This window comes from Aureobasidium namibiae (assembly GCF_000721765.1).
Source record: "Aureobasidium namibiae CBS 147.97 unplaced genomic scaffold scaffold_23, whole genome shotgun sequence".
NCBI lineage: Eukaryota > Fungi > Ascomycota > Dothideomycetes > Dothideales > Saccotheciaceae > Aureobasidium > Aureobasidium namibiae.
Window position 1 is genome coordinate 104 of NW_013581186.1, and position 26,345 is coordinate 26,448.

The window sequence follows — 26,345 nt, forward strand, 5'->3', positions numbered from 1 at the left end:
TATAGCTTAAGTAGAGCCAGAATAGAAGTCTTTTCTAACCCTAACCCTAAAACCCTAGAGGGCATAAGTATATACGGACAATACGTAGTACGGTATATCTATAGGTACATTAATGCTCTCTAGGCCTAGGAAGGGGCGACGGTCACCCTATAGTGGTTACTAGCCTATAAGGGATGGTACGGCAATAAGTAGGTAGATAAGTAGGTAAAAAAGGCACTAGATAAGGAATAAGGAGAGGTAGAGGGTGCTACTACGTAACCCTTAAGTTCTACTAACCTCCTAACCTTCTTAGACCTCCGGATATCTACTAACCTTCTTATACCTACTAACACCCTAACGCCTCCGGACGCGCGTAACCGTAGCATAGTAAAGTCGAGGATATATTAGCAACGCTATATAGGAGTTATAAGAAAGATGGCCTTAAGGGTGGCTAAGAAGACACTTTAAAAGAAGCTAGATAAGACCTAGAAGCAGGCTAGGAGTATAAGACCTCGAGACACGCTACATTCCGGATCGTATACGTAGAAGCTAGACGGAGCTCTCCTAGGTTCCTATATAACGATAGTGTATAACATACTGTTAGCGGAAGAAGCGTCGATACTAGCCTAATGCCGTATAGGGCACTCCCGACTAAAGAGTGACCTATACCGGATAAAGCTAGTAGACTTAGCAGGGTACGAATGCGGAGCCACGCGAGAAACGATTAAGTATGTCATATACGAATGCCCCCTCCTACGCGAAGACCGTCAAATTGTCATCGAGGCAGTAGGGCATAGGTGGAGGGACCTCTCTTATATACTCGAGGGGTGGAATCCCTAGGAAGACCCGAGAACTAGGTAACTAGTCGACGGACCGAAGGAAAAGTGGAAGGCGAACCTCCCGGCGGTGAAGGCGGTTCTCCACTTCCTTCACAAGTCCGGCAGGTATGCATGGCAGACGAGAGCTGTCGAGTAAGGGGAAGCTAGAATGGAACAAGGACAGATAGGAACAAAGAAGGAAGAACCAATAGGAGACGGCTTATAGGTTTGCCGTAGAACTAAGTAGCCTGATCAATTAAATCAATCAATCAATCAATCTAGTGTTAGCAATAGAAGGATCCCAAGAGAATTAATGTCTGGATAGCAGAGATGGAGTTTTGATCCATGACGTTGATGAGCTCGTTGTCTGCATTCTGAAATAAGTCGGAGCTCAGCTGTTTCCATTGTCGACTCGGTCTGCCTGTCTCAACTTCTGGTCTCTGCGATCTATACCAGGAGGCCATGCCCAACATAGTTGATAGTAAAATTAGGAATGACTTTTGACCCGTTCCAGCAAGGCCGCCATGGACTGACAAGAACATCTCTCTAGACTTCGGCTCGTAGATGACGAGAGAGAATCAATGCACGGAAGAAAAGTATTCGTCCAAGAGATCAATGATCACTTCGGATGGTGGCAAAGGATGTGTCAGGAATGCGCTCGTCGGGTATTTCTCGATCACTGGCGAGGGTGCAGATAGTGTGGGATTACCGTTCTCGGCTCCCGGTATAGCACTCACGGCAAACTCATCAAGCTGTCGTTGATCGAGACTGTAAATTTTCCGGGCCATACTCATGGTAGATTCGGCTTCCCCATCATCTCCTGTATCACTGCGAGTGTTGCCAAGATGATTGTCAAAGTGTCCAGTCTCGGTGGGGTGGTCATCAGTGCTTTCCAAGGACTGGAGGCGGTGAACAGGGTGCAATCGACGCTCATCGTCATCTGTAGACTCTCCCTTCCGCCTTCGTTTAGCGGTCGTTGGACGCGACACTGGCGTCTCTGTCGTCGAGCCGACCTGTCTCGATGTGACAGGCCTGGTGTTGTTGCTTGTACAGTCTGAGCCGGCTCGTAGACACAGCGAGCAAGGGCGGAAGGTATCACATCTCGATTTGTTCCGCTTACAACGATCGCATGCCTTCGAGACACGCGTCGCCAAAGGCGTCTGCTGCCGAAGGTCCTGGTTGATTTCGTTCATGTCATGTTTGGAAGGAAAGAGGAGCCTTCCGGCGGATGCGGGGATTGAACGGCGAACACAGCTGGCGGGTTTCCCCTCTCGGCACAAAGCCGGTGCGCGTGCTCGGAATTACAGCAGAGCATCAACATTCATGTCGGTCGTCCTATGTTGCGAAGGTCAACCAAGCCTTAAGCGACGCGATTGAAGCGATCGCTACGCATGCCAGCATAATTAGCTTTGTTGACATCACTTGACTTTCCGATGGCAACAACGTTTGCTGAGCACACCCGACGCGGCGTGCCATATTTGCCTGTGTCGATACTTTGCAATCATCGAATACAATACGGACACCTCCATGCGGTCACAGCCTGACACAGCGCGCTACAAATGGAACAGCTGCCTCCTACTTCAATTGTTGAGATGACATGATGACATAATCCATCGATCCTCGTGTGCGGCCAGGGATAATTAGCGAGGCTATGTTAGGGTGCTACCCGCAGCCACTTGATGAACGACCTCAAACCACGACAACATCACGAATATTAGGCTTAGGATATTTTCGAGAGTTTTATGTTGTTCTGTGCCTTCTAGTTTTCCACTCAAAATGTCGAGAAGCGTCTATACCCTAAGTCCAAATGGAAGTCGACTGGTATACCTAACGCAGCGAGTGACCTGATGTTAGAACCTGGCGCGCAGATCTCTTCGGTTCGCCGGACCTTACCTCATGCACTTCATGCGTCAATCCTTCGCCAAGATCTCACCGACGCGCCGACGTTCGCGCTCTAATGACTCCCGCTGCCTGCTATACCACGAACAGATCGGCATGCTATTCCTCCAGGCGCGTCTGAGTCAGACCTGCCGTGCTGACATGTTCAAAGTCGTTTTCCAGGAGAGTTCTAATGCTAGGCGCCATATCGTATCATCACCGACCCTTCCCTGACACTGTTCCATCCAACATGCAAGACAACGACATTTCTGATCGCGAACGCTGACGACAATCTGGCCTATCATCGGACAAGAATCAGCAGATAGTGCTTAATGGACTTAGAGACGGGTACGCGCAGAACAGCAACGAAAGAAGAGCAGGATCACAACACGACGCATGCACGCATAGATGTACAATCCGCCGCCCAACCTGGTGGCTTCTTGATGTGCTTTGCGAGTCTACTAGTCTTGAGTCCAGCATTTTATCTGCTCAGGATTGGATGACGTTACTTGCAGACTCCCTGGACAGAATCTCCGCGCCATTCGACCAGTGGAATGTCTACAGTTCTACTTTCTCAATCCTGATGGTAGACTGCTTCTTGGGATCGTCAGCCGTCATCATCATATCTCCATCCATCGGCGGTAGCTTCTTTCCGCGGACCTGTGCCCATATCGTTCTTCGGACTGAACGGGCAAACAGTGCATCCATCTCTTCGAGAGTGATGCCTAAACGCTGATTAGCATCGGTGTCAATCGAATCATGAAATCCACATACCTTTGGTCTCGGGTACGAAGAAGAACGACCAGATGCCCATGGCTACAAGAATCACTCCAAAGAAGAAGTATGCACCATAACCAAGATCCGAGATCATGTACGGCGTTGATCTTGCAATGATGAACGATCCTAACCATGTATCTGCCGTCGTCAATGCAACGCAGAGCATCCGAATATCCAATGGGAAGATCTCGGAAGCTGCGACTATCAGTACACGCTCAAGGACGGAATACAAGGGCGCTCACCATATGTCCATGTGATGCCTTGCCACGTCGCACAGATGATGAAGGCGTTGACATATACGCACACCATGGCTAGATAACCCCAGCCATCACGATTTGTGTTCCCGGCTGCCAGAGCAGCCAACGGATCTGCTCTCAAGACGTAGCCACCGATGTACAGCATGGGTACGCATCCCAGCGCTGCACCCCAGATGAGGCCTTTCCGTCGGCCGACTCTTTCTACCACCACCATGGTAAAGGTGATCATTCCCAAAGTCTTGGAGATACCGTAAAACCCGGTAGAGAAGAGTTTCAGCGATGTCCCTGGCACACCGAGCGATTCGAAGATGCGAGGTGCATAGTAGGTGATGATGTTGACACCTGTGAAGGACTGCAGGAACATGAGAGCGAGACCGATGCCCATGCGGTTTCGTACGCCTTTCTGGAAGAGCTTTTGGACCTGTTGTTTCTTACTCATCTTGTTTGTGCTACGCTCTTCGACTTGGATCCGGATCTCGTTCATCTCGTTGCGTATATACGGATGATTTGATGGAAGGTTACGCAGGCTACTGATGATCTGCTCCGCCTTGTCAAAGTTATCACCTTTGGCCAACCAGCGTGGTGATTCTGGACAGAAGAACATGCCACCACATAGAAGGACACCTGGTACGAGCTGCAGTGCCAAGGGTATGACCCATTGCGCTTTGTTGTCCGAGTCGATAGTACGATCCGTGGCATAGTTGATCCAGAAACCTGGAGAAAGGTATCAGTCGATGCCTTGATAAGACATGTAAGCTCACAACGTACCTAACATGCCTCCTCCTTGGGAAGCAATCTCGAAGATACCTATCAGACGTCCACGAATAGAAGGCGGAGCTGTCTCAGAAATGTAGACTGGAACGACCAGAGAGCAGGCTCCTATACCCAGGCCAGCTATAGCGCGTCCAGCGACTACCATGTCCATTTTGCCATTCGCAGCTGTCATGAGTGTTGCCCCAACGAGGAAAACGGCTGAGGCGGCCATGACAGTAAGTCTACGACCATATTTCTCTGCGAACGGGAAGGTAAGAAGAGCTCCGAAGAAGCAGCCAGCCTGGCAAGAGCGATCAGCAGGCGAACGCATATGATATTCGATCCTCCATGTTTACCTGGAAGGTAGAGACAATGTTGCCCTGCACTGTGTCACGATGGGTAGGAGAAGCATCGGCAAGCCCGAAGTCTCTTCGGAAAGAGTCGAGCGCCATGGTTCCTCCAATCACAGAGGTATCATAACCCACTATTCAAGCAACGTCAGAGAAGGTAGGTTCGTAGACAGGAGACGACTGACTGGCAAGGGCACTCATCGAGGCCACAAAGGCCACAAGATGAATCTTCCAGTTTCGAACCTCGGGAGGATCCTGGGTTCCGGTTGCGTGAGTCGACCATCCCATTCTGGTAAAGCTGGATTCTCGGATGGGATAAGAGGGTTAAAGTGTGCTGTCTCGAGTATGCTAGAGCTTGCGAAGTGTTCTGTTGTTCACTGACGATCAGATACGAGCCCCGATCCAACGCACGATGGAGCATGACTTTATAGGACTTGCCTCGTCAACGACTACTACGCCCGTAGCCATTGGATGGTATACACCACGCACACAGTACATCTGTACATGTGATACAAAAGTATTCGCCAAGCCAACGTCCAGGCCATTCCCTAGATGTTCATTCGCAGATCCGGCATGGTTGTGGAGCGATATCTCAACTACTCCGCATTCTCTCCGCATTTCTCCGCGTCTCGGTATACTTCCGATGCCCCTATCTCACTGATCCTGACTCGACCGCAAGCCATATTCTTGGGAGGTGTGCTGATTGCACTGAGACAAACTCGAAGGAAGATCGCTATCTACTTGGCTGCTTTAGCTGGAATGCAGACAAGACCACAACCCCGTTGGCGGCCGGTATCTGGAGTCGTAATTCGACTCACAAGAGTTGGCGATCGATTGCGGTATGCTGCTGCTCGAGGCATCGCTATATATGGTCAACACACGTGACCGTAAGTGTGTAGTGGATTCGGCTCAAGGAGGGATGGTAAGACCCTCCTAGAGGACTAAATTCGATGACTGGAGGCTTCTCAAAAAGTACCACATTTAGCCTGAAAAAGTAGTAAGAGCTGTTATCGCTGCGTACGCGGCGAGCTACAGACATGCCTTAGTATACCAATCACCACATTGATTTCATCCTTGCAAAGGAGCATCTCTCATTGGTGCGACCGCCAGAAACCTTCCCCCACTACCCCGCACCAAGGAGCGACTGCCATGGATGTATTCGCGTGACAAAGACACCGCCAAGTCAGCGCCACGCCAATACAAAGAAACGCCGAGACTCCAAGAGCACTGCCACACCAAGGTGATTCGTCGTACATGACCTATCCTAGTATGGTGCATCGGATTGCGCTGTTCAACCTGTCACTTAACCATTCGATCGAACGATAAGGTCCCGCAACCGCGGAGTACGACACTTATAAGTGACCTATTGTATCACCTCGTACTTTCTACAACCACCACAATATCTGACTGTACCTTCTACAGTTATCGTCTGCCTCGACAAAAGCTCAACCTTACCAACATCGATGGGAGAAACTTACATTAGTCCTCATGAAGTCCATAACCATGGCGACTCTGGCAGCACTCCTGCCACAAGCAGCACCATCGCCACTCTCGACGGCTCTGTCGATGAACCACCTATACGAAGTGCGGGCTCGTCCCATTATCTGACTGAAAAGTCAGGGGGCGAGACTCGCTGTTCAGAAAAACCACCCACTATCGACCTCTTTGTCGACCAAGCCGATATAGCCACATGTGCTCACATCTTGATTGGTATCGAGGTCGCACGTCGTCTCGAGACTGATGCCGAGTAAGTTGATACGTCTGTAGAAAGAGATGTCAATACTAACGAGTCGTGAAGAAGAGGTCTGTCCGAGAATGAGTGCACCTTGCGTCGAGAGAAGTACGGTCGCAACAAGCTCGAGAGCTCGGGAAGTGTGACTTGGTACAAGATTCTCCTTCGACAAGTGTCCAACAGTCTCACCCTTGTTCTGGCTATCGCGATGGCCCTCTCGTACGGTACCGGTGACTTTATCGAAGGCGGTGTCATCACCGCCGTCATTGTCCTAAACATCGTCGTTGGATTCTTCCAGGACTATCGCGCAGAGCAGACAATCCAGTCTCTTCGTGCCATGGCAGCCCCAGCATGTCGTGTAGTCCGTGAAAACGGTACTTTGCTTAGCATCAAAGCTGAAGATCTGGTTCCTGGAGATATCGTGCAACTCGCCACTGGTGACATCGTACCTGCCGATCTCAGGCTCTATTCAAGCATCAACATGGCCACAGATGAGGCATTACTCACTGGAGAGTCCAAGCCTTGCACCAAAGACGCCCTGAAACATCTCCACAATGTCGAGTGTCCGCTTGGTGATCGTATCAACATGGCATACTCTTCTACCACCGTCACGCGTGGAAGAGCTCAGGGTATCGTCACCGCGATCGGTATGGACACCGAGATCGGCAAGATCGCGCAGCTCTTGCGTGACAAAAAAGGTCATGAAGACAGTTCTACCTTCATCTCTCGTGCTGCCAGACGTGTTCTCCATGGCATCAAGAGTGCCCTTGGTCTCATTGGGACGCCACTCCAAGTAAAGTTATCCTACTTTGCTCTACTCTTGTTCGCCCTCGCTATCCTGTTGGCAATCATTGTTTTCTCCACCAGCCTTTGGGACATTGATGGCGAAACACTCATATACGGTATTTGTGTCGCCGTTGCTGTCATCCCCGAATCTCTCATCGCTGTTCTAACTATTACGATGGCCATTGGGTCAAAGGCTATGGCTGCCAACAATGTCATCGTCCGTAAGCAAGCTGCTCTCGAGGCTGTTGGTGGCGTCACCAATGTTTGCAGTGACAAGACCGGTACTCTTACCCAGGGCAAGATGCTTGCAAGAAAAGCACTTCTACCGAGTGGCAAGCGTCTGACTGTCGTCAACGAGCTCAGTCCCTTCGACCCTACTAGCGGAATGGTCCTGGTCGACGACGTTCGTCTCGAGACCGCAACAGTCAACGAGATTGATGAGCTTCGCTACTTCTTCTCGACTATCGCGTTGTGCAATATGTCGAATATTATCCCACCTCAAGACGACCAGACTCTGTGGTCTGCGACTGGCGAGCCTACCGAGATCGCGTTGCATGTTCTTGCTCGTCGTGTCGGTCAAGGCAGAGATGAAAGTCTTACACGCACCGGCATGTCATTACTTACAGAGCATTCTTTCGACTCCTCGGTGAAGCGTATGTCTGTGGTCTATAAGCTGTCTGCCTCGGACCCCGCCATTGTCTCTTTCACGAAGGGTGCCACCGAAGCACTTCTACCTCTTCTCGACATGAAGGATGATCAACGCAGGGACATCTTGCACCAGGTTGATATCATGGCTAGTGAAGGATTACGTGTTCTCTGTCTTGGCTATCGCCATCTTGACGATGTCGACCCCACGTCCATCATTGACCGCAACTTCATTGAGGCTGAAGGCTCTCTCAGCTTTGCCGGTCTCGTCGGTCTGTATGATCCTCCTCGTTTGGAGTCTGCCGGAGCGATCAAGCAATGTCAGGCAGCTGGTATCGTCGTGCACATGCTCACTGGCGATCACCTCAAAACTGCAACTACTATTGCCAAAGAGATTGGCATTCTTGGACCTGACGTGTATGGCTCGAATGCTCAGACTGCTGTCATGACTGCCATGGACTTCGACAAATTGACCGACGACGCACTTGATGTCATGGATCCTCTTCCCTTTGTGCTTGCTCGCTGCAGTCCTACCACCAAGCTGCGCATGCTTGAGGCTCTCCATCGTCGTGGTCGCTACTGCGTCATGACTGGTGATGGTGTCAACGACTCACCTGCTCTGAAAGGTGCAGATGTCGGTGTCGCAATGGGCCTCAACGGCAGTGATGTGAGCAAAGAGGCCGCAGATATGGTCTTGACGGACGACAACTTCGCTTCGATCGTATCTGCCATTCGTGAAGGTCGTCGCTTGTTTGACAATATCCAGAAGTTCTTGCTTCATCTGTTGATCTCCAACATCTCGCAAGTCATCTTGCTGCTCATCGGGCTTGCCTTCAAAGATCGTCATAATGTGTCTGTCTTCCCACTATCGCCTATCGAGATTCTTTGGGCCAACCTTCTGACCTCTTCTTTCCTGGCTATTGGTCTAGGTATGGAGGAGGCATCCGCTGATGTCATGACCCGCGCCCCTCACAGTCTCAGAGCAGGCGTGTTTACAAAAGAACTCATCATAGACAAGTTCATCTATGGTACCTTCATGGGCGTGCTCTGCTTGGCCTCCTACGTGATTGTAGCCTTCGGCATCGGTAACGGCGACCTAGGTTACGATTGCAACGAATCTTACAACCCAACCTGCGATCTGCCCTATCGCGCCCGAGGCACAGCTTACAGTGTGCTTACCGTCCTCCTCTCTGTCATGGCCTGGGAGGCCAAACATCTAACTCTCGGGCTCTTTAATATGGACAAATCGACCTCCTTCATCGGCAACTTGATGAAAAATCGCTTCTTGTTCTATTCTGTCTGTGCTGGCCTACTTACTCCCATCCCCATCATCTATATCCCTGTGGTCAATAAGCAGGTGTTTAGACATACTGCGTTGACTTGGGAGTGGGGTCTAGTGTATGGCAGTGTTGTGCTGTTTGTGTCACTTGTGGAGGCTTGGAAGGCGATCAAGCGACGTAAGGGGTATGGACAGGGGAAGTTGAACGAAAAGTATATCGAGAGAAGTGATGATAGTAGTGTCTTGACTGCTGTCTGAATGAGCTGATGGTGAGGTTATCTTCAAGCCTCTCGAGAGGCTGAGGTTGTGAATTCGAGCACTGTCTTTACTGTCGTCTTTTGTTTTCTGTCGGACATATACCGTCCCCAACAGTCGCTACCCAGGGTTTTGCGCGGTTCTTAGTTTATCTCACTCTGCTTTGCGCGCCATCAAGCATGTCAGACTCAACATCGATAGTGCAAATACAACCTCAACATAAATATGTCTAATGCATATCATATCCAGTTCTGATTCTGATTCTTTTCAACCACCAAGACCGCTATCAACTCTGCTTCAGACAATGGAAATCGAACTCAACGGCAGTCAGGGACTCAGTGGATTGGACTTGGACTTCCAGTGGTCTTGGAAAGAGGGATGTTCAAGTCAGCCTGTCCAGTCCCATCACTAATCGAACGTGACACAAATCATTGTGCTCACTTACAACGCGATTGTTTTTTATATCACCATAGATGATGTACAATGAGAATAAGAGGTGCTAAAAGAGTTGGCAAGCCGAGATGTGTACCTGCAGGCAAGTGTTTGCACGTCATGTTCTCATTTGTGCACCGCCGCCAAAAGCATCAGGCAATGCTGCTCAGTCTGGCACCAAGATGTACGTAACAAAGTAGCAGCAGATGCAACGGAACGTCCCCAATCCCCCAATTAAGCTGACCCAGATCATATCGTAAGGTAAGCCTCATATCGATGCAAAATCGTAGCGTAATCGTTATACCATTCTTCCAGCCACCCAGTCGCGTCAAACAGTCGGGATGTCCAACAACTCATCGTAGGATCGAGAGATCTCATACCCCCCGTCAATCTCCTCAGCTTGGCACCACATTGCTCAATCTGCAGATGGTCTCTTATCAAGCACTGGCCGTATGTATTCCCGGGGCTTGTAGACGCTGCTAGAGTCGTGACCAACACAAAGAGGGAGTAGACGACCGTAGGAGCAAAAGAAAATGTTGGAAGGCTGAGCACAAGGGCGGGGTCCATGTTAGTAGCCGAATCGATGACGGCGTGGCAGTGATGCACGAGAGCTTCTAGAGCTGATCTTAAGGGTGGTATCATGTTAATTGGCGTGGGGAAATCTTTGACTGGGATCCGGGCTGGAATGTAAGGTGCAGCGAATGAGGGCTTGTTTGTCTGAGTGTGCAGGACGACTTCGTAGATATGAACCATGGCGACATGTCGCAGAACTCTGAGCGTAGACGAAGTCGCGAGGAGCGGAGGAAGTTGAGTTGTCCAAGCGTCGACCTTGTTTTTCAGATTTTCCATCGTGGAATGAGTGCCGTACTCATTGCCATCCACGAAAGTCGCCAGACGAAAAAGGTGCAACTCGCCAAGGATGACTTGGATCAGTTGTGTGATGCGGACAATTTGACAAAGTAGAAGATCAAGTGCTTCGCCCGTGCTCTCGAGGAACGAAAGACATTCTTGGAGATGGGCATCCCACGGCACTGCGTTGAGACGGCGCATATCTACAGAACATGTCGAGAGGGCAACATAGCACGCAAGCCAAGTACGTCGACCCTCGAGCGATGTCGCATCCTCCAACCGGCAGAAGTATGCTGCAGGCGAGGGTTGCCATGCGAACCCGGCGATACCCAGATCGATTGCCATATCCACAGCCAATTGGACAACCTGATAACAGCTCGCCTGCTGGCCCTTGCGGGTATTTTTGCTCCAGAAGGCCGACAAGAGCAATGCTTGCACAAGTTCAATCGATCTTTGGCCCCTGCCTATCACCTCATCGCCAAGTACGCGCATCGTCTCTCGTACTAGGTCGTCGTGTACCTCCAAGTCAGTGCCTTGCATGTTATGTGTGCATGTAAAGGCCAAAACAGACATGAGCAGGATCGGAGACTTGACGCGGATCTGGTCCAAGTCCATAGATATACGAACGACGGGCCATACAGCGCTCACTTGATGCCTGAAGAAGTACAGCAGGTCTTGCTGCTTGCGAAGCGAGACACGTGCATCCAGGTAAGACAAGATGTATTGATTCTGGTCCTCCACAGGCTTTTCAGGCGAGCGACTTGGCGTGTCGTTGCTACTTTGATCCGACAAGGCGAGTTTGAGTTGTTCGATTTGGGCTTCGAGCTGGTTGATGCGGTCGCGTTGAAGTCGTGGAGCTGCCGGAACACACTCCAAACCGTTCCGGCTACACCTCTCGCAAGCTTTCAGCTGCGAGGTGTTTACATCACACTTGATCTTGAGCCGGTGACACTCTTCGCAAGCACGGTTCCGTTTTCCCATGTTGCGATCTGATCGAGCGACGCTTATGGGAGTATCGAAGTGGAACGGTGGCTTCCATCTGACAGAGGACGCCAGTGCTGACCATGCCGGCTAAATTTGGCCGTTCTGGACCAGCGCGGGCAAGCTGAGCACCATTGAGCCAGTCTGCATGAACGACTTAGCGAATAGGGACGCCGTCGGCGAGATGTGACCGCGTCCACGCCCGAAGCAAGTCGACCGGTGAGAGAAGGAACCGAAGAAACCTGGAAGGAAGGCGCCAAGCAGGAAAGTGCATCTCGCTTGCGCTTCTCCACAAGACTTCCATTCTCCGCAAACAAAAAAACGTCGGCCAAAACTGGCCGTCTCTTCCTTCGACAGCAGCTCGCTCTCCAATTTCATTGGTAAGAATGCTACCTTGACATCTTGGCAAAGGCTGAGCAATCCACTCACTGCCATGCACTGTGGACCTCCTCGACCCTACACGCATACAAGAACAATATCGAGCACACAAACGATGATTCAAGAGTCAATTCTCCGATCGGGGTCTCGTATCTATGGCAAGTTCATTTCAGCTGGACTGCATAACTGCTGCCTTCCATCTCCTGAGACTCGGTACCATGCTGCACTGCCATCTTGAGCTGGGGTATAAAGAACACAGTCCCATCCTGTGGACATTGAACTCAAAACCACCGCCAACGAACTTCTCACTCAACCATCATCCTGTCCAGTATCTACAACTTCGTACGCATCAACATGCGTCCTTCCATATGCTCTCTCGCCTTCTTGATAGGCACCTGTTCGGCTCAGGGCGACCTCGCTGCTCTCCTGTCCTCCCAAGCTGATCTCAGCACTTTGCTCGAACTTGTAGGTCTCGTCGATGGCTTAGCGGCCACTCTCTCTGCAGCTTCCAACATCACCATCTTCGCACCGACCAATGACGCCTTTGCCAAAGTGCCTCGCGACGAGCCAGAGGGAGCGGCCGTCGAATATCGCAATGAGACTGTCGCAGTCGCTGCTCTTCTGGCCAATCACGTTTTCAAAGGAGTTTACCCGTCCGATGTCATTACTGATGTCCCCACATTTGCTCAAACTTTGCTGAATAGCTCTTATGTCACTGCCACTCAGCCTTTCTCGAACATCACTGGTGGTGCTTACAACGGACTCGTCAAGAATGAAAATGACGTTTGTGTCTTGTCTGGGGAGGAAACGATCTCGACTGTAACCCAGGCTGATATTAAGCTCGGCGAAGGTATCACAATTCACAAAGTCGATACTGTCTTCTCGTTCGGCGCTCCTCTCCAGCTCTTTACCTACCGCGCTGGATACCGTGCCATGAATGCTGCACTCGAGGCTGCCAACCTCGGATTCGATGTCGGTCTCAGCGGTCCTGATCAAAAGGGTCTCAACATCTCAGACTTCACCATCTTCATTCCCACTGATGCCGCCTTCGAGTCTATTGGTTCAGTCCTGGAGTCTGCCGACCTCGCAACGCTTCAAGAAGTCCTGAAGTTCCACATCATCCCCAATAGCGTCATTTTCTCGCCTTCCTTAGGCAATGTCACTGTACCTTCTGTCCAGGGTACCAACTTGACCTTTACTGTCTTGCCCGACGGTTCTGCTTGGGTGAACAACGCAAAGATCACCTTCCCTAACACAATACTGTTTAACTGCGTCGCCCACGTGATTGATACGTGAGTACTGACACCCGATGACCATACAGGCTGAGCTGACTATCTTCAAGTGTCCTGGCCCCTGGTGAATTCAACCGCTCTTCTCTCAAGCCTTCCGCTGCCGTAGGCGAAAGACTCTCCTTCCCTAGCGCATCCTCCGTGGCAGTCTTGCCCTTCACCAGCGTTGCATTCGAGGGTGACACTATGACATACGCATCAACTCCTCGTCTCCTGCAGACTGTCGCGGCAGTCGCTACTTCTCCTTCGAGTGCTTCCGCTGCTTCTTCGAGTCCGCCACTTGCTCCTTACACTGGCTCTGCCGTGAGCCTTGCTACCAGCGGTATGGTGGTCATGGCTCTTGCGATTGGTGTTGCTGCGCTGTTGATGTAGCTAAGTTGAAACCACCATCCGTCAGTAGGAAAAGGGTTTCTCGCGACAAAGGGTGTTACACGGTCTCTGGCATAGTCCAAGATTTCCGCTTTTTGCTTTGTTGTTAAAGTCGTGAATGCCTTTCATTTATACAACGCTAATATATGCTTGATACTTTTGCTTCCATGCCTGGCTTTGTATGCTGTCGTGAATTCTGTAAAAACGTGTCGCTAAAGTGCACCAAACAATCTGCGGTACTTTGAACTTGACAACTCTTCCCTATAGACAAATCTCTTGAGCAATGATTCCATCTGCTCCCAAGTCTTGATGCCAGAATGTTTCATCAAAGCGCTCATGTGCTCATCTCCACTTTGCGAAGGTGTCGCATGGCTGTTGAGTGTCATCTTGGCCCAAATCGCCACGTCGTGATATTTCGTGCCCAGCAGTTCATGTGTTCTCAGGTGTTGACATGATTGGGCATGAACATCGATACCAGCTTGCACGTCAAGCTCCCAAGTGGCGTTGTGGGCACGAAGGCATGCCGCCATAACAGGTGCATTCGAAGAGATCATGGCAGATCGAATATGGTAGCAGGCGTTTAAATGTAGTCTGTCCCATTGATCCTCATAGTTGACGTCAGGCGTCGAGGAAACAGAATGGCTGGCGTTCCAAGACATAGTCTCTATGACGAGTTTGCGAAAGCCCGCGATGGAGTTTTTGGCAGTGTAGTCGAAAGTCGCGCAGTTGGTCACCGTGCTTAACAGACTCAGTGCCTCGGGTCGGTCGGCAGGCACGATGTGGAATCCGAGTGGAAGGTTTTCAGGGAGTACAGTGCCGTATATCGATGACCGATTGAGCGAGAATGCCAGCTCTGCGACATATCGTTCCTGCGTCGCTTCCCGGAAGCACACCATCGCTACATCGGTCAGTGCAGCAATACCGCTATCTTCCAGCGACCCGACTGCCAGCGGCAAGTTTTTCCAGGCCTTCATGTGGATCTCGTAGGATCTGTGATCGCCGAACCTGCGCTCCCAGCCAGCTAGAAGCGCAAGTGAGATCGAGTTGAACCCGTCTCTCGGCGTGCGGATAATGCTTTTCTGGATGCTGTCGAGTAAAGCTCCTCGAAGATATAGCATACCAGTGCCGAAGCCAGTATGCAATTCATGTGGGGCGATACCGCAGGTGTTTGCATGAGTGCTAGCTACGAAAATTGCAGCCTCGAAACACAGAGTGCCTCCGGTGAATGCGCTCCAGAGCAAGATGCGGTCAGACTTCTGAGCCAGGGAGGCAAAGGCGTGGGCATCATGAGATCGCAGTCTGGAAAACAGACGGGTGATCGAGTCGTGAGCTGCCTTGTCCGCTTGCACCTGTGCCTCTGATACCTCTGCAGCCTGTTTCGGTGCTTTGATGGCCTTTCTCGGCCCCAGAGCTTTGGCAAGGGATGTTTTGCGGGCGATGGTCGCTTGCCGGGCGCCCGAGGACGTGTGCGCGACATGCGCCCGCACAACACGCCGTTGTTGCTTGTACACTCCCAGAGCTCTTCGTTCCTTCAATGCTCGCGGGTCATACTCGACCCATGCAAATGAGGGCGGGCTCTTCGATTCATTGCTCATGGTAACCAGCCCAGTCGCATCGGAATGATGATGGAAACGTCGTTGGCTAGGGCAAAGTTTGACAAGGTACCTGGCGTGCTGTGAGACTTCAAGCTGTGGGCAGACAACTCAAATGCCGAAGCCAAGAGAAATGGCGATATATCTTGAGCACGGTCCACGTTAACCTGAACGGAGCTTCAATCAGAATGCCATCGACCTGTTCCTAGACTGTGGCACAGCGATTGGTTGTAGGGTAAAGATGGAGAACGAAGGCTCTAAGTGGCCACTGCTCTCGACTCTAGAGATATAATGGTGTCAGGTAACCGTAAATCTTTACCCTTGCGATGTCTTTTCGGTCGAAAAGGACGCGCAGAGCTATTTGGCGACGTGTCTGCAATTGCCGGCAATAGTCGACGCGAGCATTGTCCCCTCAGTATGTGACATATCTTATCAGACTTTCTAGGGGCCGAATCAAGACACAATCACATCAATTGACGAACTCAGCTATTGCCCGCCGACAATGTGGCAGTCGGCATCTTGCCATGAACTGCGACGAAACGTTGCGGGTGGTGGCACCCTACTGATGTGTGGAGTCTTGGTGGCTTGTTGCCATCGGAAGGTATCAATGCATCGAAACGCACTAGTCTGTTAGAGGGTTCGATACCGTTGCCATCAATATTTCACTATCTGTAAACCCTCCGACATGCCGTGTGACTTTTCATGCACTAGGCATCTGTGGCCAGATCCTGCTCTTATATCGAGATCACCTATGGGCCTTTCGAGATCGCCAACGCTCTCCGCGCTTCCATGCTCAATCGTCCAACAGTTGCCAATGCTGCTGTGAAGGAGCTCATCAAAAAAGCCGGTCAGAGAGAAGTCAAGTATGAAGCAATGGTACAGAACAATACCTGCGGTCGCTTAGCAATTGCTGAGCCCGCAGCTGTGCGCGGTGTATGGCCAAGCATTTATGATCGAGGTATGTGAGCCTGTCAGAAAGATAAGACCGCGAAGTGGAACTCATGGAGGACTTGTAGGTGATGCGATCTCGTCTTCGAAGCCATGCGAACTGCAACGCAGCACGATTGGCTACCTTTCACGAGGCTGGCGATGATTTGAAACAGGAACTCTATTCGATTGCTCATATGTATATGACCTTTCTGTTCAATTTCAAAGATCGAGGCCAAAAGGCGCGTCTCAGCTGGCGGGTATACGACATTTGTAGACAAAAATAGCTTGTGCGAGTGTCAATTCCCGTATCCGGGCTATCGATAAGACATCCGACTTGGTGGCAGAAACAAGCTTCGCGCTCCGGGAATAACCCCTGGAAAATCCGCTGATGATATTGGGTTAGGTACAGAGATTTGTAGTCTACCGGTACTGTGACTTGAAAAGTTACGCAGATAGACGATTTCCCGCCTGTTCCGATTTTTGACATCATTATATTCCACCGAAGCGCCCAAGTGCATATCATCGCAATCAAGCGGCTCTTTCCCAGTGTGGCTCTAATTGGTCAAACTCTCGAAGACCAATACGAAGCATGACGACTATCCTGACGTCTATTTTTGGTGGACCTTTGTGTACAAATCATGCCGCGAGAGTTGAATACGTTTTATATTTCGGAGTGCTCGCTGACCAAGATACGTCTTATTCCTTCTCAGCTACGACCAGCATCGAACCATGCCACTTTCAGTCGTCGACACCGTACTACTTGCAGTGGGCTTTGCTCATGCTGCTATTGCGACAAACAGGGTACCGGATGGAGCCATTATCCTTCCTTTGACCTATAACGACTTCACAGCAGCCTACTATGCTCCATTCCAAGTCGGCACACCTCCTCAAACCGAATACCTCAAGGTCGACACCGGCTCTCCAACATTATCCTTTCTTGATCCGCGAAGTTCGTTTTGCGAGCAGTCCAATCGTCCGTGTATGACATATGGCACATTCGACAATGAAACATCATCGTACGTGGTTCGCAGATTCTGTTTTTTACTGATCTGCATATTGACGTGGCGCAACTCAGTACTTGTCGCTATCAAGGCACAGGCTTCGCAGATGAACTTGAGGACTTCGGTTCTGGTGTTTATCTGAGAGACACTGTAACACTACAAGGTATAACTACCGAGCACGTTGACTTCGGCTATCTCACCTCCTATGGCAATCCAAGCGGGATTATTGATCCGGCAGCAACTATTGCAGGTGAGTGAAATGATGCTGTTGTGACAGCACTTTGTGACCCAAAAGTCTGATTGGTCCCCACCAGGCTTCGCCACGAACTATCCTCCTGAAAAGGGACCTTATCTGTTGGCGCAATTGAAGAACGCATCAACCATCAACCGTAGATCTGTCAGCGTTTACCTGGGAAATGACACTGGCACTTCAGGGGCATCTCAAATCATCCTCGGTGGATTCTATGACAAGGCTAAGATGGCCAGCAAGCCCTTCACAGTCGAGATGGTGAACCCAAACAGTCAGACACTTGCCAATGGAGAGACAAATTCAGTCAACGTCACTCAAATTGAAGTCGTTGTCAATGGGAAGACCACAACCTTCAATCCGGGACCTTCGCCAGATATCGGACAACCCACTCTTCTCGATACCGGAAACCCACTGTGGATTCTGCCCACTCCGGTATTTGCTGCCGTTGCAGCTGGCCTCGGCAACTCTACCGCCAGGAACTACACTGGCGTGGGTTTCGTGGACGTTGACTGTAAGTATCGCTCTCCCAAACACGCCAATGGTCATGTGACCACTACGTTTGGCAGTGCTGGCAAGATAGAGGTGCCTTTGCACTCGCTGGTAGAGAAATTCTCGGGGGGCAATTGCGGTGCTCATATCTTCGAGATTGACGTAGGCAATGGCACAACGGCGTTTGGAGCACCATTCCTTCGTAGCGCATATGCTATCTTCGATCAAGAGGCTCTGACTATCAGCATAGCCCAGGTCAAGCATACTCATGAGGAGCATATTGTTGCACTTCCCGAAGGAGGATTTTAGTTTTAGCATGATCGCGAGATCTTCCACTTCATGCTGGCTCCGAAAGCCACCCGATCTTTGTTTTCATTCAAACTAATCGATGTCAATCAATAATGTGAACCCGATCATGCGATTTTTGTATGTCACAGTGAGTGTGGAAGCCACAGACCCGCACTCTTGGCGATATGTTGACAATGACTCACCTCGTAATCCCCCAGACCACCCCAGCGTTTGTTTGTACAATGATGTTCGCAAGCAATCTCCATAATCGACATCATATCAGCAATGTCAGACTCCAAAACCGATACCAAGACTCTTCTCAGAGGTCTGCCATCACTCAAAGGACCCTTTCGACCCGTCGACTTGACCGTCCTTCCCAACACGCCGCAAGAGGCCTTCCACGATTGGCTCCAGGACGCGATTGACAACAATGTCAAAGAGCCACATGCAATGACACTCTCGACAGTCGATGAGCATGGCTGTCCCGACGCTCGAGTTCTGATCCTCAAAAATGTCGATCATCGCGGCTGGCACTTCGCCATCAAAGCGGACAGTCCAAAGGGCAAGCAGATCGTCAACAATTCTGCCGTCGCATTGACTTTTTACTGGTCGCAACTCGGTCGTCAGATCCGTATCAGAGGTGTCGCGAAGGAACTCTCGGCTTCTGAATGTGCTGCCGATTTTCTTGACAGACCTGCAGGGTCGAAAGCCACGGCTCTTGCATCCAAGCAGAGCGAAGTCTTGACAGATACAACCACCCTGGAGCACAACTTGCAAGAAGCAAAAGATAAAATTGAGGCGCAACCAGGCTATGTCGCCCCTGCATGGAAGGTGTTCGCTGTCGCTCCCAAGACTGTAGAATTTTGGCAGGGCGCGACTGATCGCATGCATCAAAGATTGAACTATCGCATCTCTGAGGGCGAAGGGACTTGGGACCGAGATATTATCTACCCATGAGAAACTACCAAACTTTGGTGTAGCACCAATTCATTAAGAGCCTGTGAAGATTGTGGAAGTGGTACATTGAGGCACATCAATCAAGAGCTACTGTTCATTGTTATGTACGGCCAAGTCATTCAGCAAAGATATTCTTTCTGGTGAAGCTCATCATCTAGACCGAGAATGCGCTTGTGCGTTTTTCATGCAGACATGTCCTTGAAATACTGCCGAAGGTCAGGCCTCCCTAGATACGCTTGGAAATTTTAGCATCTGTGAGAGAAAATTCTTGTGACTGCTTACCAATGGACTAAACGCTTTAACAACTGCTACAGCGTTCCGAGATATGCACATCCTTTACAATGTGCTGTGGCGCTGGCGACTTGCAGAACTTCGTTTCGTCACACTTGTATGCTCGCTTTGTGTGGACGTGATGGCACAACGAAGAATAATAGATGTACCATCCGCAGGTGCACTGACTGGGATCGGATTGAGAGTTGATCAAACGCTGTTGAACATCGTTCTTGATAGCGTTGGATGCGATCGAGGGGATCGACATGTTGGCGTTGAACGAATCGGAGGTCTGAGTTGCGGATATCTAGAATCTGAGTTGCGGAGAGCGAGAAGAAATTGTGTTGTTGTCAGACTGATGATGGCAATAGGATTGAGGATTGTCGTAGGAAAGGCAAAGGCCCAGGTCGAGACTTTCGAAAGCTTTTGTACCCCAATGATCTAGCAGCGTTTGCACTGGATTGATTCGTCGAGGCCAGGGGACCCAATCATGAAGCGTGATCGTCCTAACGCCTGGCGCATGCGTGGGATGGAAGCACTCATTAAAGATCATCGCGATAAGCGCCTGTGGCGCTTTCAACAAGTCTCCGTCTGCCAATCCGGGCGTCGTTCCATTTGGTGAAGCAAACAAGCACAAAATGTGCCACCATGTTAAGCAGCTATCCTTATCGTCAACCGGTCATACTGCAGTGTCATCTTCGTTGTGCGCTTCACACCTTGTCACTCGATTGCAAGGACGACTCCAATTGGACAGCTCAGGCGCAACAAGTGCCGACTGAGTCCCAACACAAGGTTCCTTGCTTCCGGGACTCAGCGCTGAGATCTCGCATACGGACAAACGAGCTTCAGACAGGGTCAACGCTTGAACAATTTTCGCTCTGCCTTGTTATGATCGTCATTTTTCCCTCTTGAAGGTTGCTTCGAAAGACATATTCAATCCCTGCAAGCGAAACCGGAGATGTCAGATGGCAAGCCATGTATGTGCGAAGGAGGAGTGAACATTGTTGTTCGCTACTGTAACGATCGAACAAGCAAATCCTTCTCTTTGAAAAATATTGCCCAGTCTAACCTACGATCGACTGCCTCGATAATATTGGCTCCCTTGTGCCCACTTCTCGTCAAGGACTCCTAGTATTCGATGAGTTGCTGCTCCAAGACGTCTGAGAGTGTTAGTGTTCGCAAGGGAATAACGCTGTATGCCACCTACCTGCTTGACAGACTGCTTCAGCATGCTGGACACTGGGCCGAGACTCGCACAGCCGTCACGATATTCCGTGGAGCTGGAGATCTGCAGAACCCACTGCGGCCTGAGGGTGTCACTTTTGAGCCACAGCTATAAGCTTGCCTTGCGTATTCGTGAGTGCAGACGGCCGAATAGTAGATGTACCATCCACAAGTACAGTTGCCAGGATTAGACGGAGACTGAACCAAACGCAGTTGGACGTCCCCGCCAGTTGCGCCAGGTGGAATCAAGGGAACCGCCATGGAGTTGTAGTACGCTGGAATAGGGTACACATCGACAATCTCGACCAGCATGTCCACACCGTTATCGCGGATGATCGAGGCGCCCTTGTATCGACTTCATCGGACCCCGAGCAGGATACCACCTGTGCGGTCTACTATCCAAGCTTCATAGATGCACCATCCCTCGAGAACTCGCCGTCATCGAGCTCTCAAGATTGGAAGAACTGGAGCAGTTTGGACCAGCCGTGGACTTGGTGCGCTACAAAGACGAGGCTGCTGCTCAGCGTACGGTCGTGTTCAAGTACGGCATGATCTTCCAAAGAAGACTCCGAATCTGGAGAGAATTGCACTTGCTCAAAAGTCTGCCAAAACATCCGAACCTCGTCGGACTGGACCGCGTCGTTCTGGATGATCCACATTCGCAAGTCCTTGGTTACACAACCCCATACATCTCAGGCGGCACTTTGGACGATGACCACCAACGAGTTTTTCGACTGAGTTGGTTACTCCAACTTACATCTGTAGTTGATTACCTCAATCTGCAACTGGGTATCGTGCATCAAGATATAGCGCCACGCAATATCTTGATCGATTCTTTATCTTCCAGTCTAGAGACTGAGAAGTTACGGCTGTTCGACTTTCATTACGGCGCTTTTGTTGGCCTTTCAGGGTGTATGCCTGAAAGAAATGATATCAAAGGCGTCGTATTCACTCTATATGAGATATTCACCCTAGACAGCTCATATCGAAGCGTGCCACATGCAGAGCAGGATCTCGAGTCAGTCCTGAACCTTGAAGAGTGGCCGATACGGCGCAGTCTCGACAGCGATATCATGACTTTCCGTGAGCATTTGAGTGCATGGGTGAAGCAGCGAGACACACATCAAGCGAATGCATTCAAGAACGAGGCTCTATCGCTTACCGACATTCCTGAAATGTCTCCTCCAAGTCCTGTCGTCATGAGTATCGGCGAAGACGGGAAGCCTGTCTACGAGAGCTCTGTAGTCCAGATGAAGAGAGACGCTTTGAAATTTGGAAACGGATTGATAGCATGGGAGCGTGCTCCTGCTAAGATGCATCGGTAGTAAGCTAGGGTCTAAACGAAATAGAATATTCTATCAACTCAACATGACGGTCAATAGCAAATTTCCGCCTGGAATAGTGCGACCAGATGTCTGGCTTGGCTTTTAGCCGCGGGAACTGCATAGTCACATCCGCGATCATTTTACCCTAAAGGTCCCTGAGTGTATGATGTTATGACCGAGCAGCTCTCTTGGTACATATATAGCCTTGACCGGACTCTTATAGCTAGAACAAGAGTTATAGATCATTTGAATATACGGTGAAGCATTCACTGCGCTAATAGACATTTTGACTGGATCTTTAGTTGGTTGTGATATGCCTGGATCTTCAGCTGCGGTCGGGTGAAACGTTGTGATATGTTTGGGTACCCCAGTAATAGAAGCTATCCCACTCCAATTTGACATCTGCTGACTACATCACAGAATCTACGCAAGTACATAGCCGAAGGGTTCCGCGCACACTATCAAACGATACTCTTTACCCACCCGGAACACCTCTCAACAATCAGCATGTGAGACATAAATCATCCTTGACCAAGGTAACCGAGCATAATAACGCATCCTAACTACCCTCGACAGTCTCAATGCATATACCACGGAAGTCCTATCTTCTTGCGCTCTTACGCAATCCAATCGGGTTCATTAAGCAATAGTGCTTTTGTCAGGGGATCTCGTGCTGATTCTTGATCAAAGACGACTTTCCCTGTTTTACCTTTTTTCGCCATGTATCACTATCTGCCCGAGACTCCTTACGCAGGCCACAATAGATGAGAGAGACATCAACTCGTGCTGTTAGCGATGTGCTGCCAATCAACTGCCTTGTGGTTCCCACTATAGATCGGAGGATTATGTTAAGAAGAAAACTAAGCGAGCACTTGGTATCACGAATATCCTCACAGTTACCTAGTGACACTCTCAATACGAGAGACTAGAATTCTTCTCAAAGACTTTCAATCACTTACGGGGCCGGTTTGACTGGACCTCTTTCCTCGACACACCTTGCGAAGCCTTGCAGCGCTGGCTCAGCGGCACGATCCACAATGAACAGAGCACGATCGTCTCAACGCTCAAGTCCTCGGCCTCAAAGAACGCAAAGACTACATTTAGCACCTTAGCATCACAGCGGACAGTCTGAAAGGTCTACTCATATCGAACAACCCTGCCTTCGCCTTGACTTTTGACCTGTCTTAACTTAGTCGCTATATTTCGTGCGATGTTGCCGGGACGGGTTGATGTCGTATTGACAGGTTTGCGATCTTATCATGTCAGCTATCATCACTTCTACATTAGAGAATTGCAACACCGTGTCCACCAGCTATGCCTGAACGGGAAGGTGTTTTGTCAGTTCGTCCTCATGCTCTTTCCCTTAACGACCTCGAGTCGAAACTACATGCCTCAGCTATTCTCCGCGGCATAGGTTCGACGGCATCTCTCAACACGAGCAATAGACTCTGGTGACATCGAGAACGTCGGCCGGGTACCAATTGGAGTTCAGGCGAACGTTGATCATGGGTTTCCCGAAATTCCGGAGCTGAAATACGAAGCAAAGAATTATTTGCTACCTCGATTCGTGCCATGTTTCTTGCGATCAAGTGCTTGGACATGTCGAAACGACCGTCAGTGCATCTTAAGCAGCAGCATGGAAGGCACTACCTTGCTTAGGCTGCAGAATTGTACAAGAGTAGTACATCACATCGAGTTCGGCCGCTACGGGAGTTGTTGTCATACCATTTTAATGTGAAAGTTCTCTAGCAACCCGGCACAGTTTGGCTAAAAGCTAAGGTTGGTGTTGCGAATCGCAAAGAGATGTCGCTCATCCAGGACATGACGTAAAGACTTGTGAAAGCTTGTCGGCTCAACGGCGCTTGGCATTATGATCAGTATTGATTCGCGTCCATTGTTGAATGTCACTACTCCCACGGCTGGAAGCTGCGTCGAGAACCTTGTGGACGCAATCCCACAGAGGCTTACCAGATATTTTTCATACTCAGAACCGGCGATTCGAAGACTCCTCGACACATTGTCATTAGGGTCCGATGGCATAAACATCCAGAGAAGGACAGTCTTGGCCAAGCATGTCTTGTCAGTATCTTGACCAGTGCGGCTCCTCGGAACTGTCACCTCTATTGATCCATCCCGCGGCTCGATCCAAACGCGATCGAAGCAGTTGCCGACCCGTACGCACGGGATACCCCAATGGTTCAAGACAAGATCGTGATCCCCAGACTTGCTCAACACTAACACTTCATACTTTTGCGCCCACCAATCATCAGATCTTGAATGTCAGCAATCGAGACATGCCAAGCTACGGCATGCTGTTCTTTTGCGAGCTCTATGGTGATGATGACGCTTCGCCAGGCTGTCATTCCATCGACTGGCCGGACATATAAGGTGAGCGGGCATGTCCCTTCGTTGCTCATCCCTTGATCCTACATCCAGACTCCTTTCTCCCTTCAAGATGAAGTTCAAGTCTTTCATCACCTCAGCCCTGCTTGCAGCTGTTTGCAACGCCGTTCCTGCTCCGGTCGTCACCCAGATCTCAGATGGTCAGATTCAAGCACCTACCGGCAATGTCGTTACTCAGATTCCGGATGGCCAGATTCAAGCACCCACCGGCGAGGTCGTCACCCAGATCTCAGATGGCCAGATCCAAGCACCTACATCGGTAGCCTCCAGCAAGGCTAGTGTTGCCACTGGCGGTGCCGCTCAAGGTATCTACGCCTCCCAGGCCTCCTCGGAGTACGGAAGCCAAGTCGGATTCTATACTGGAGCAGACGCCCCATACAAATCCAACGATGCTTCCATCAATCTCAGCGAGCTCGCCACCTCGTTTGGCCTCAATTCTGCTGTCAACGCCATCCACACTGCTGCTCCCACTGGTACTGAGTCGGGTGCTGCAGCACCACTCCGTAGCAGTTTAGTCACTGGCTCAACTACCCACGGCCCATTCTCTGGAGTTCCGACTACCATCGGTGCAGTCACCACCGTTACCCTTGGGCTTACTGTCCCTACACTTCCTCTGAATCCGACCGCTACGTACTACAATACGGATGGCAAACTTACCAAGCCAGAGCCCGCGCCCTATACTCCTGCTGGGGGTCTTGGTACTAATGGTTCGCTTCCTCGTTATATGGTTGAATCCGATTTTGACTATGAATCAATCACTCTTGGCCTTTATCAGGAATGGATTGAGCTTGATACTTTCAACAATGGACTTGCTACGTTCACAGAAGAAGATTTCGCTGCTGCTGGATTGAGTAACGAGGACCGGGAACTAATTCGCTTTATGGCACAACAAGAAGAAGGCCATGCTACCCTATTAACTAACATGCTTGGCCATACTGCACCACCCCAGTGTACCTACAACTATCCATACACTACTGTCCGCGAGTTCCTCGATTTCAATCAAAAGTTGACTCGTTTTGGCGAATCCGGAGTCTGGGGATTCATCAACCATCTTGATAGCCGCGAAGTAGGCCAACTCCTTGCTCAATCTATCGCTACAGAAGCCCGTCAACAGATGGCTTTCCGTCAAATGAGCGGTTTATTCCCAATGCCAGTTTATTTCGAGACGGGCATTCCCCAATCATGGTCCTGGACCTTCCTAGCTCCGTATATCTCATCATGTCCTGCTAATACTACTCGTCTGGCATGGCAAAACTTCCCAGCCCTCCATATCGTCAATCAACCTAACATCAATCGGTGGTCCGCTAATGATACTGGGGCTAATGAGGTTACTGGCGAGCGAGCGGCTGATCCATCTATCTCTACCATCCCAGTCGAAGAAAGCTGCGAGAATCTCAACGTTACTGGCTATAGTTGCGGACCAGCAATTTCTCGCAACCGCTCTGAGCCATTGTCTTTCGCTGGCAAACAAGTAAACTTTACTTGGGACGCTCCTGGACTTGCTGTTGGACCGAACAATAGTTATACCACATCTGTCAATCCGGTTGCCGGCGAGCCAATGTTCGTCGCTTGGGCTGCTCAGCTCAATTTGACGTACACACCATTGATCAAAACGTCTCCCAACTCAGGCTATACTTACCAGCCTGCCGCTCAGAACTATCAGGGTGGTGAAGGTATTGTCAACGGCACCATGTTTGTTGCCCTCACTGATACGGATATGTTCTTGACACCTTTCAACCTGTCGATGATCAATCCTCATGTCATAGCACTCGGCCTGTACCAAGCTGGTTGAACGTTGATGTTGTAAAT

General features: G+C 50.3%; 11 protein-coding genes across 11 annotated transcripts; 7 read left to right on the forward strand and 4 right to left on the reverse strand.

Moving 5' to 3' along the window:
• Positions 1–1,375: 1,375 nt before the first annotated feature.
• M436DRAFT_67605 (uncharacterized protein) lies at positions 1,376–1,990 on the reverse strand (the record flags this gene model as incomplete). Its single annotated transcript, XM_013567721.1, has 2 exons — positions 1,376–1,851; positions 1,918–1,990. The coding sequence occupies 2 exons, from the start codon at positions 1,988–1,990 to the stop codon at positions 1,376–1,378; spliced, it is 549 nt and encodes a 182-aa protein (XP_013423175.1).
• A 1,243-nt stretch (positions 1,991–3,233) lies between these two features.
• On the reverse strand, positions 3,234–5,100 carry M436DRAFT_67606 (general substrate transporter; the record flags this gene model as incomplete). Its single annotated transcript, XM_013567722.1, has 6 exons — positions 3,234–3,400; positions 3,450–3,647; positions 3,695–4,423; positions 4,478–4,763; positions 4,819–4,946; positions 4,998–5,100. The coding sequence occupies 6 exons, from the start codon at positions 5,098–5,100 to the stop codon at positions 3,234–3,236; spliced, it is 1,611 nt and encodes a 536-aa protein (XP_013423176.1).
• Positions 5,101–6,275: 1,175 nt separating this feature from the next.
• Positions 6,276–9,512, forward strand: M436DRAFT_85848 (ENA P-type ATPase 2; the record flags this gene model as incomplete). The annotated part of the gene is made up of 2 exons (XM_013567740.1): positions 6,276–6,559; positions 6,611–9,512. 2 exons carry the CDS (start codon positions 6,276–6,278, stop codon positions 9,510–9,512), a joined length of 3,186 nt encoding a protein of 1,061 aa, XP_013423194.1.
• A 678-nt stretch (positions 9,513–10,190) lies between these two features.
• On the reverse strand, positions 10,191–11,771 carry M436DRAFT_57235 (uncharacterized protein; the record flags this gene model as incomplete). The annotated part of the gene is made up of 1 exon (XM_013567699.1): positions 10,191–11,771. One exon carries the CDS (start codon positions 11,769–11,771, stop codon positions 10,191–10,193), a length of 1,581 nt encoding a protein of 526 aa, XP_013423153.1.
• Positions 11,772–12,503: 732 nt separating this feature from the next.
• M436DRAFT_57226 (FAS1 domain-containing protein) lies at positions 12,504–13,810 on the forward strand (the record flags this gene model as incomplete). Its single annotated transcript, XM_013567698.1, has 2 exons — positions 12,504–13,441; positions 13,492–13,810. 2 exons carry the CDS (start codon positions 12,504–12,506, stop codon positions 13,808–13,810), a joined length of 1,257 nt encoding a protein of 418 aa, XP_013423152.1.
• Positions 13,811–14,019: 209 nt separating this feature from the next.
• Positions 14,020–15,402, reverse strand: M436DRAFT_57276 (uncharacterized protein; the record flags this gene model as incomplete). The annotated part of the gene is made up of 1 exon (XM_013567703.1): positions 14,020–15,402. One exon carries the CDS (start codon positions 15,400–15,402, stop codon positions 14,020–14,022), a length of 1,383 nt encoding a protein of 460 aa, XP_013423157.1.
• A 741-nt stretch (positions 15,403–16,143) lies between these two features.
• M436DRAFT_57300 (uncharacterized protein) lies at positions 16,144–16,365 on the forward strand (the record flags this gene model as incomplete). The annotated part of the gene is made up of 1 exon (XM_013567707.1): positions 16,144–16,365. A coding segment is annotated over one exon (222 nt), but the record flags the coding sequence as incomplete, so codon positions are not given.
• A 602-nt stretch (positions 16,366–16,967) lies between these two features.
• M436DRAFT_76474 (acid protease) lies at positions 16,968–18,378 on the forward strand (the record flags this gene model as incomplete). Its single annotated transcript, XM_013567741.1, has 4 exons — positions 16,968–16,987; positions 17,130–17,345; positions 17,405–17,580; positions 17,645–18,378. The coding sequence occupies 4 exons, from the start codon at positions 16,968–16,970 to the stop codon at positions 18,376–18,378; spliced, it is 1,146 nt and encodes a 381-aa protein (XP_013423195.1).
• Positions 18,379–18,642: 264 nt separating this feature from the next.
• M436DRAFT_67612 (pyridoxamine 5'-phosphate oxidase) lies at positions 18,643–19,314 on the forward strand (the record flags this gene model as incomplete). Its single annotated transcript, XM_013567723.1, has 1 exon — positions 18,643–19,314. The coding sequence occupies one exon, from the start codon at positions 18,643–18,645 to the stop codon at positions 19,312–19,314; it is 672 nt and encodes a 223-aa protein (XP_013423177.1).
• A 1,804-nt stretch (positions 19,315–21,118) lies between these two features.
• On the forward strand, positions 21,119–22,133 carry M436DRAFT_85853 (uncharacterized protein; the record flags this gene model as incomplete). Its single annotated transcript, XM_013567742.1, has 2 exons — positions 21,119–21,156; positions 21,221–22,133. 2 exons carry the CDS (start codon positions 21,119–21,121, stop codon positions 22,131–22,133), a joined length of 951 nt encoding a protein of 316 aa, XP_013423196.1.
• A 2,455-nt stretch (positions 22,134–24,588) lies between these two features.
• Positions 24,589–26,328, forward strand: M436DRAFT_57116 (uncharacterized protein; the record flags this gene model as incomplete). The annotated part of the gene is made up of 1 exon (XM_013567679.1): positions 24,589–26,328. The coding sequence occupies one exon, from the start codon at positions 24,589–24,591 to the stop codon at positions 26,326–26,328; it is 1,740 nt and encodes a 579-aa protein (XP_013423133.1).
• Positions 26,329–26,345: the final 17 nt, after the last annotated feature.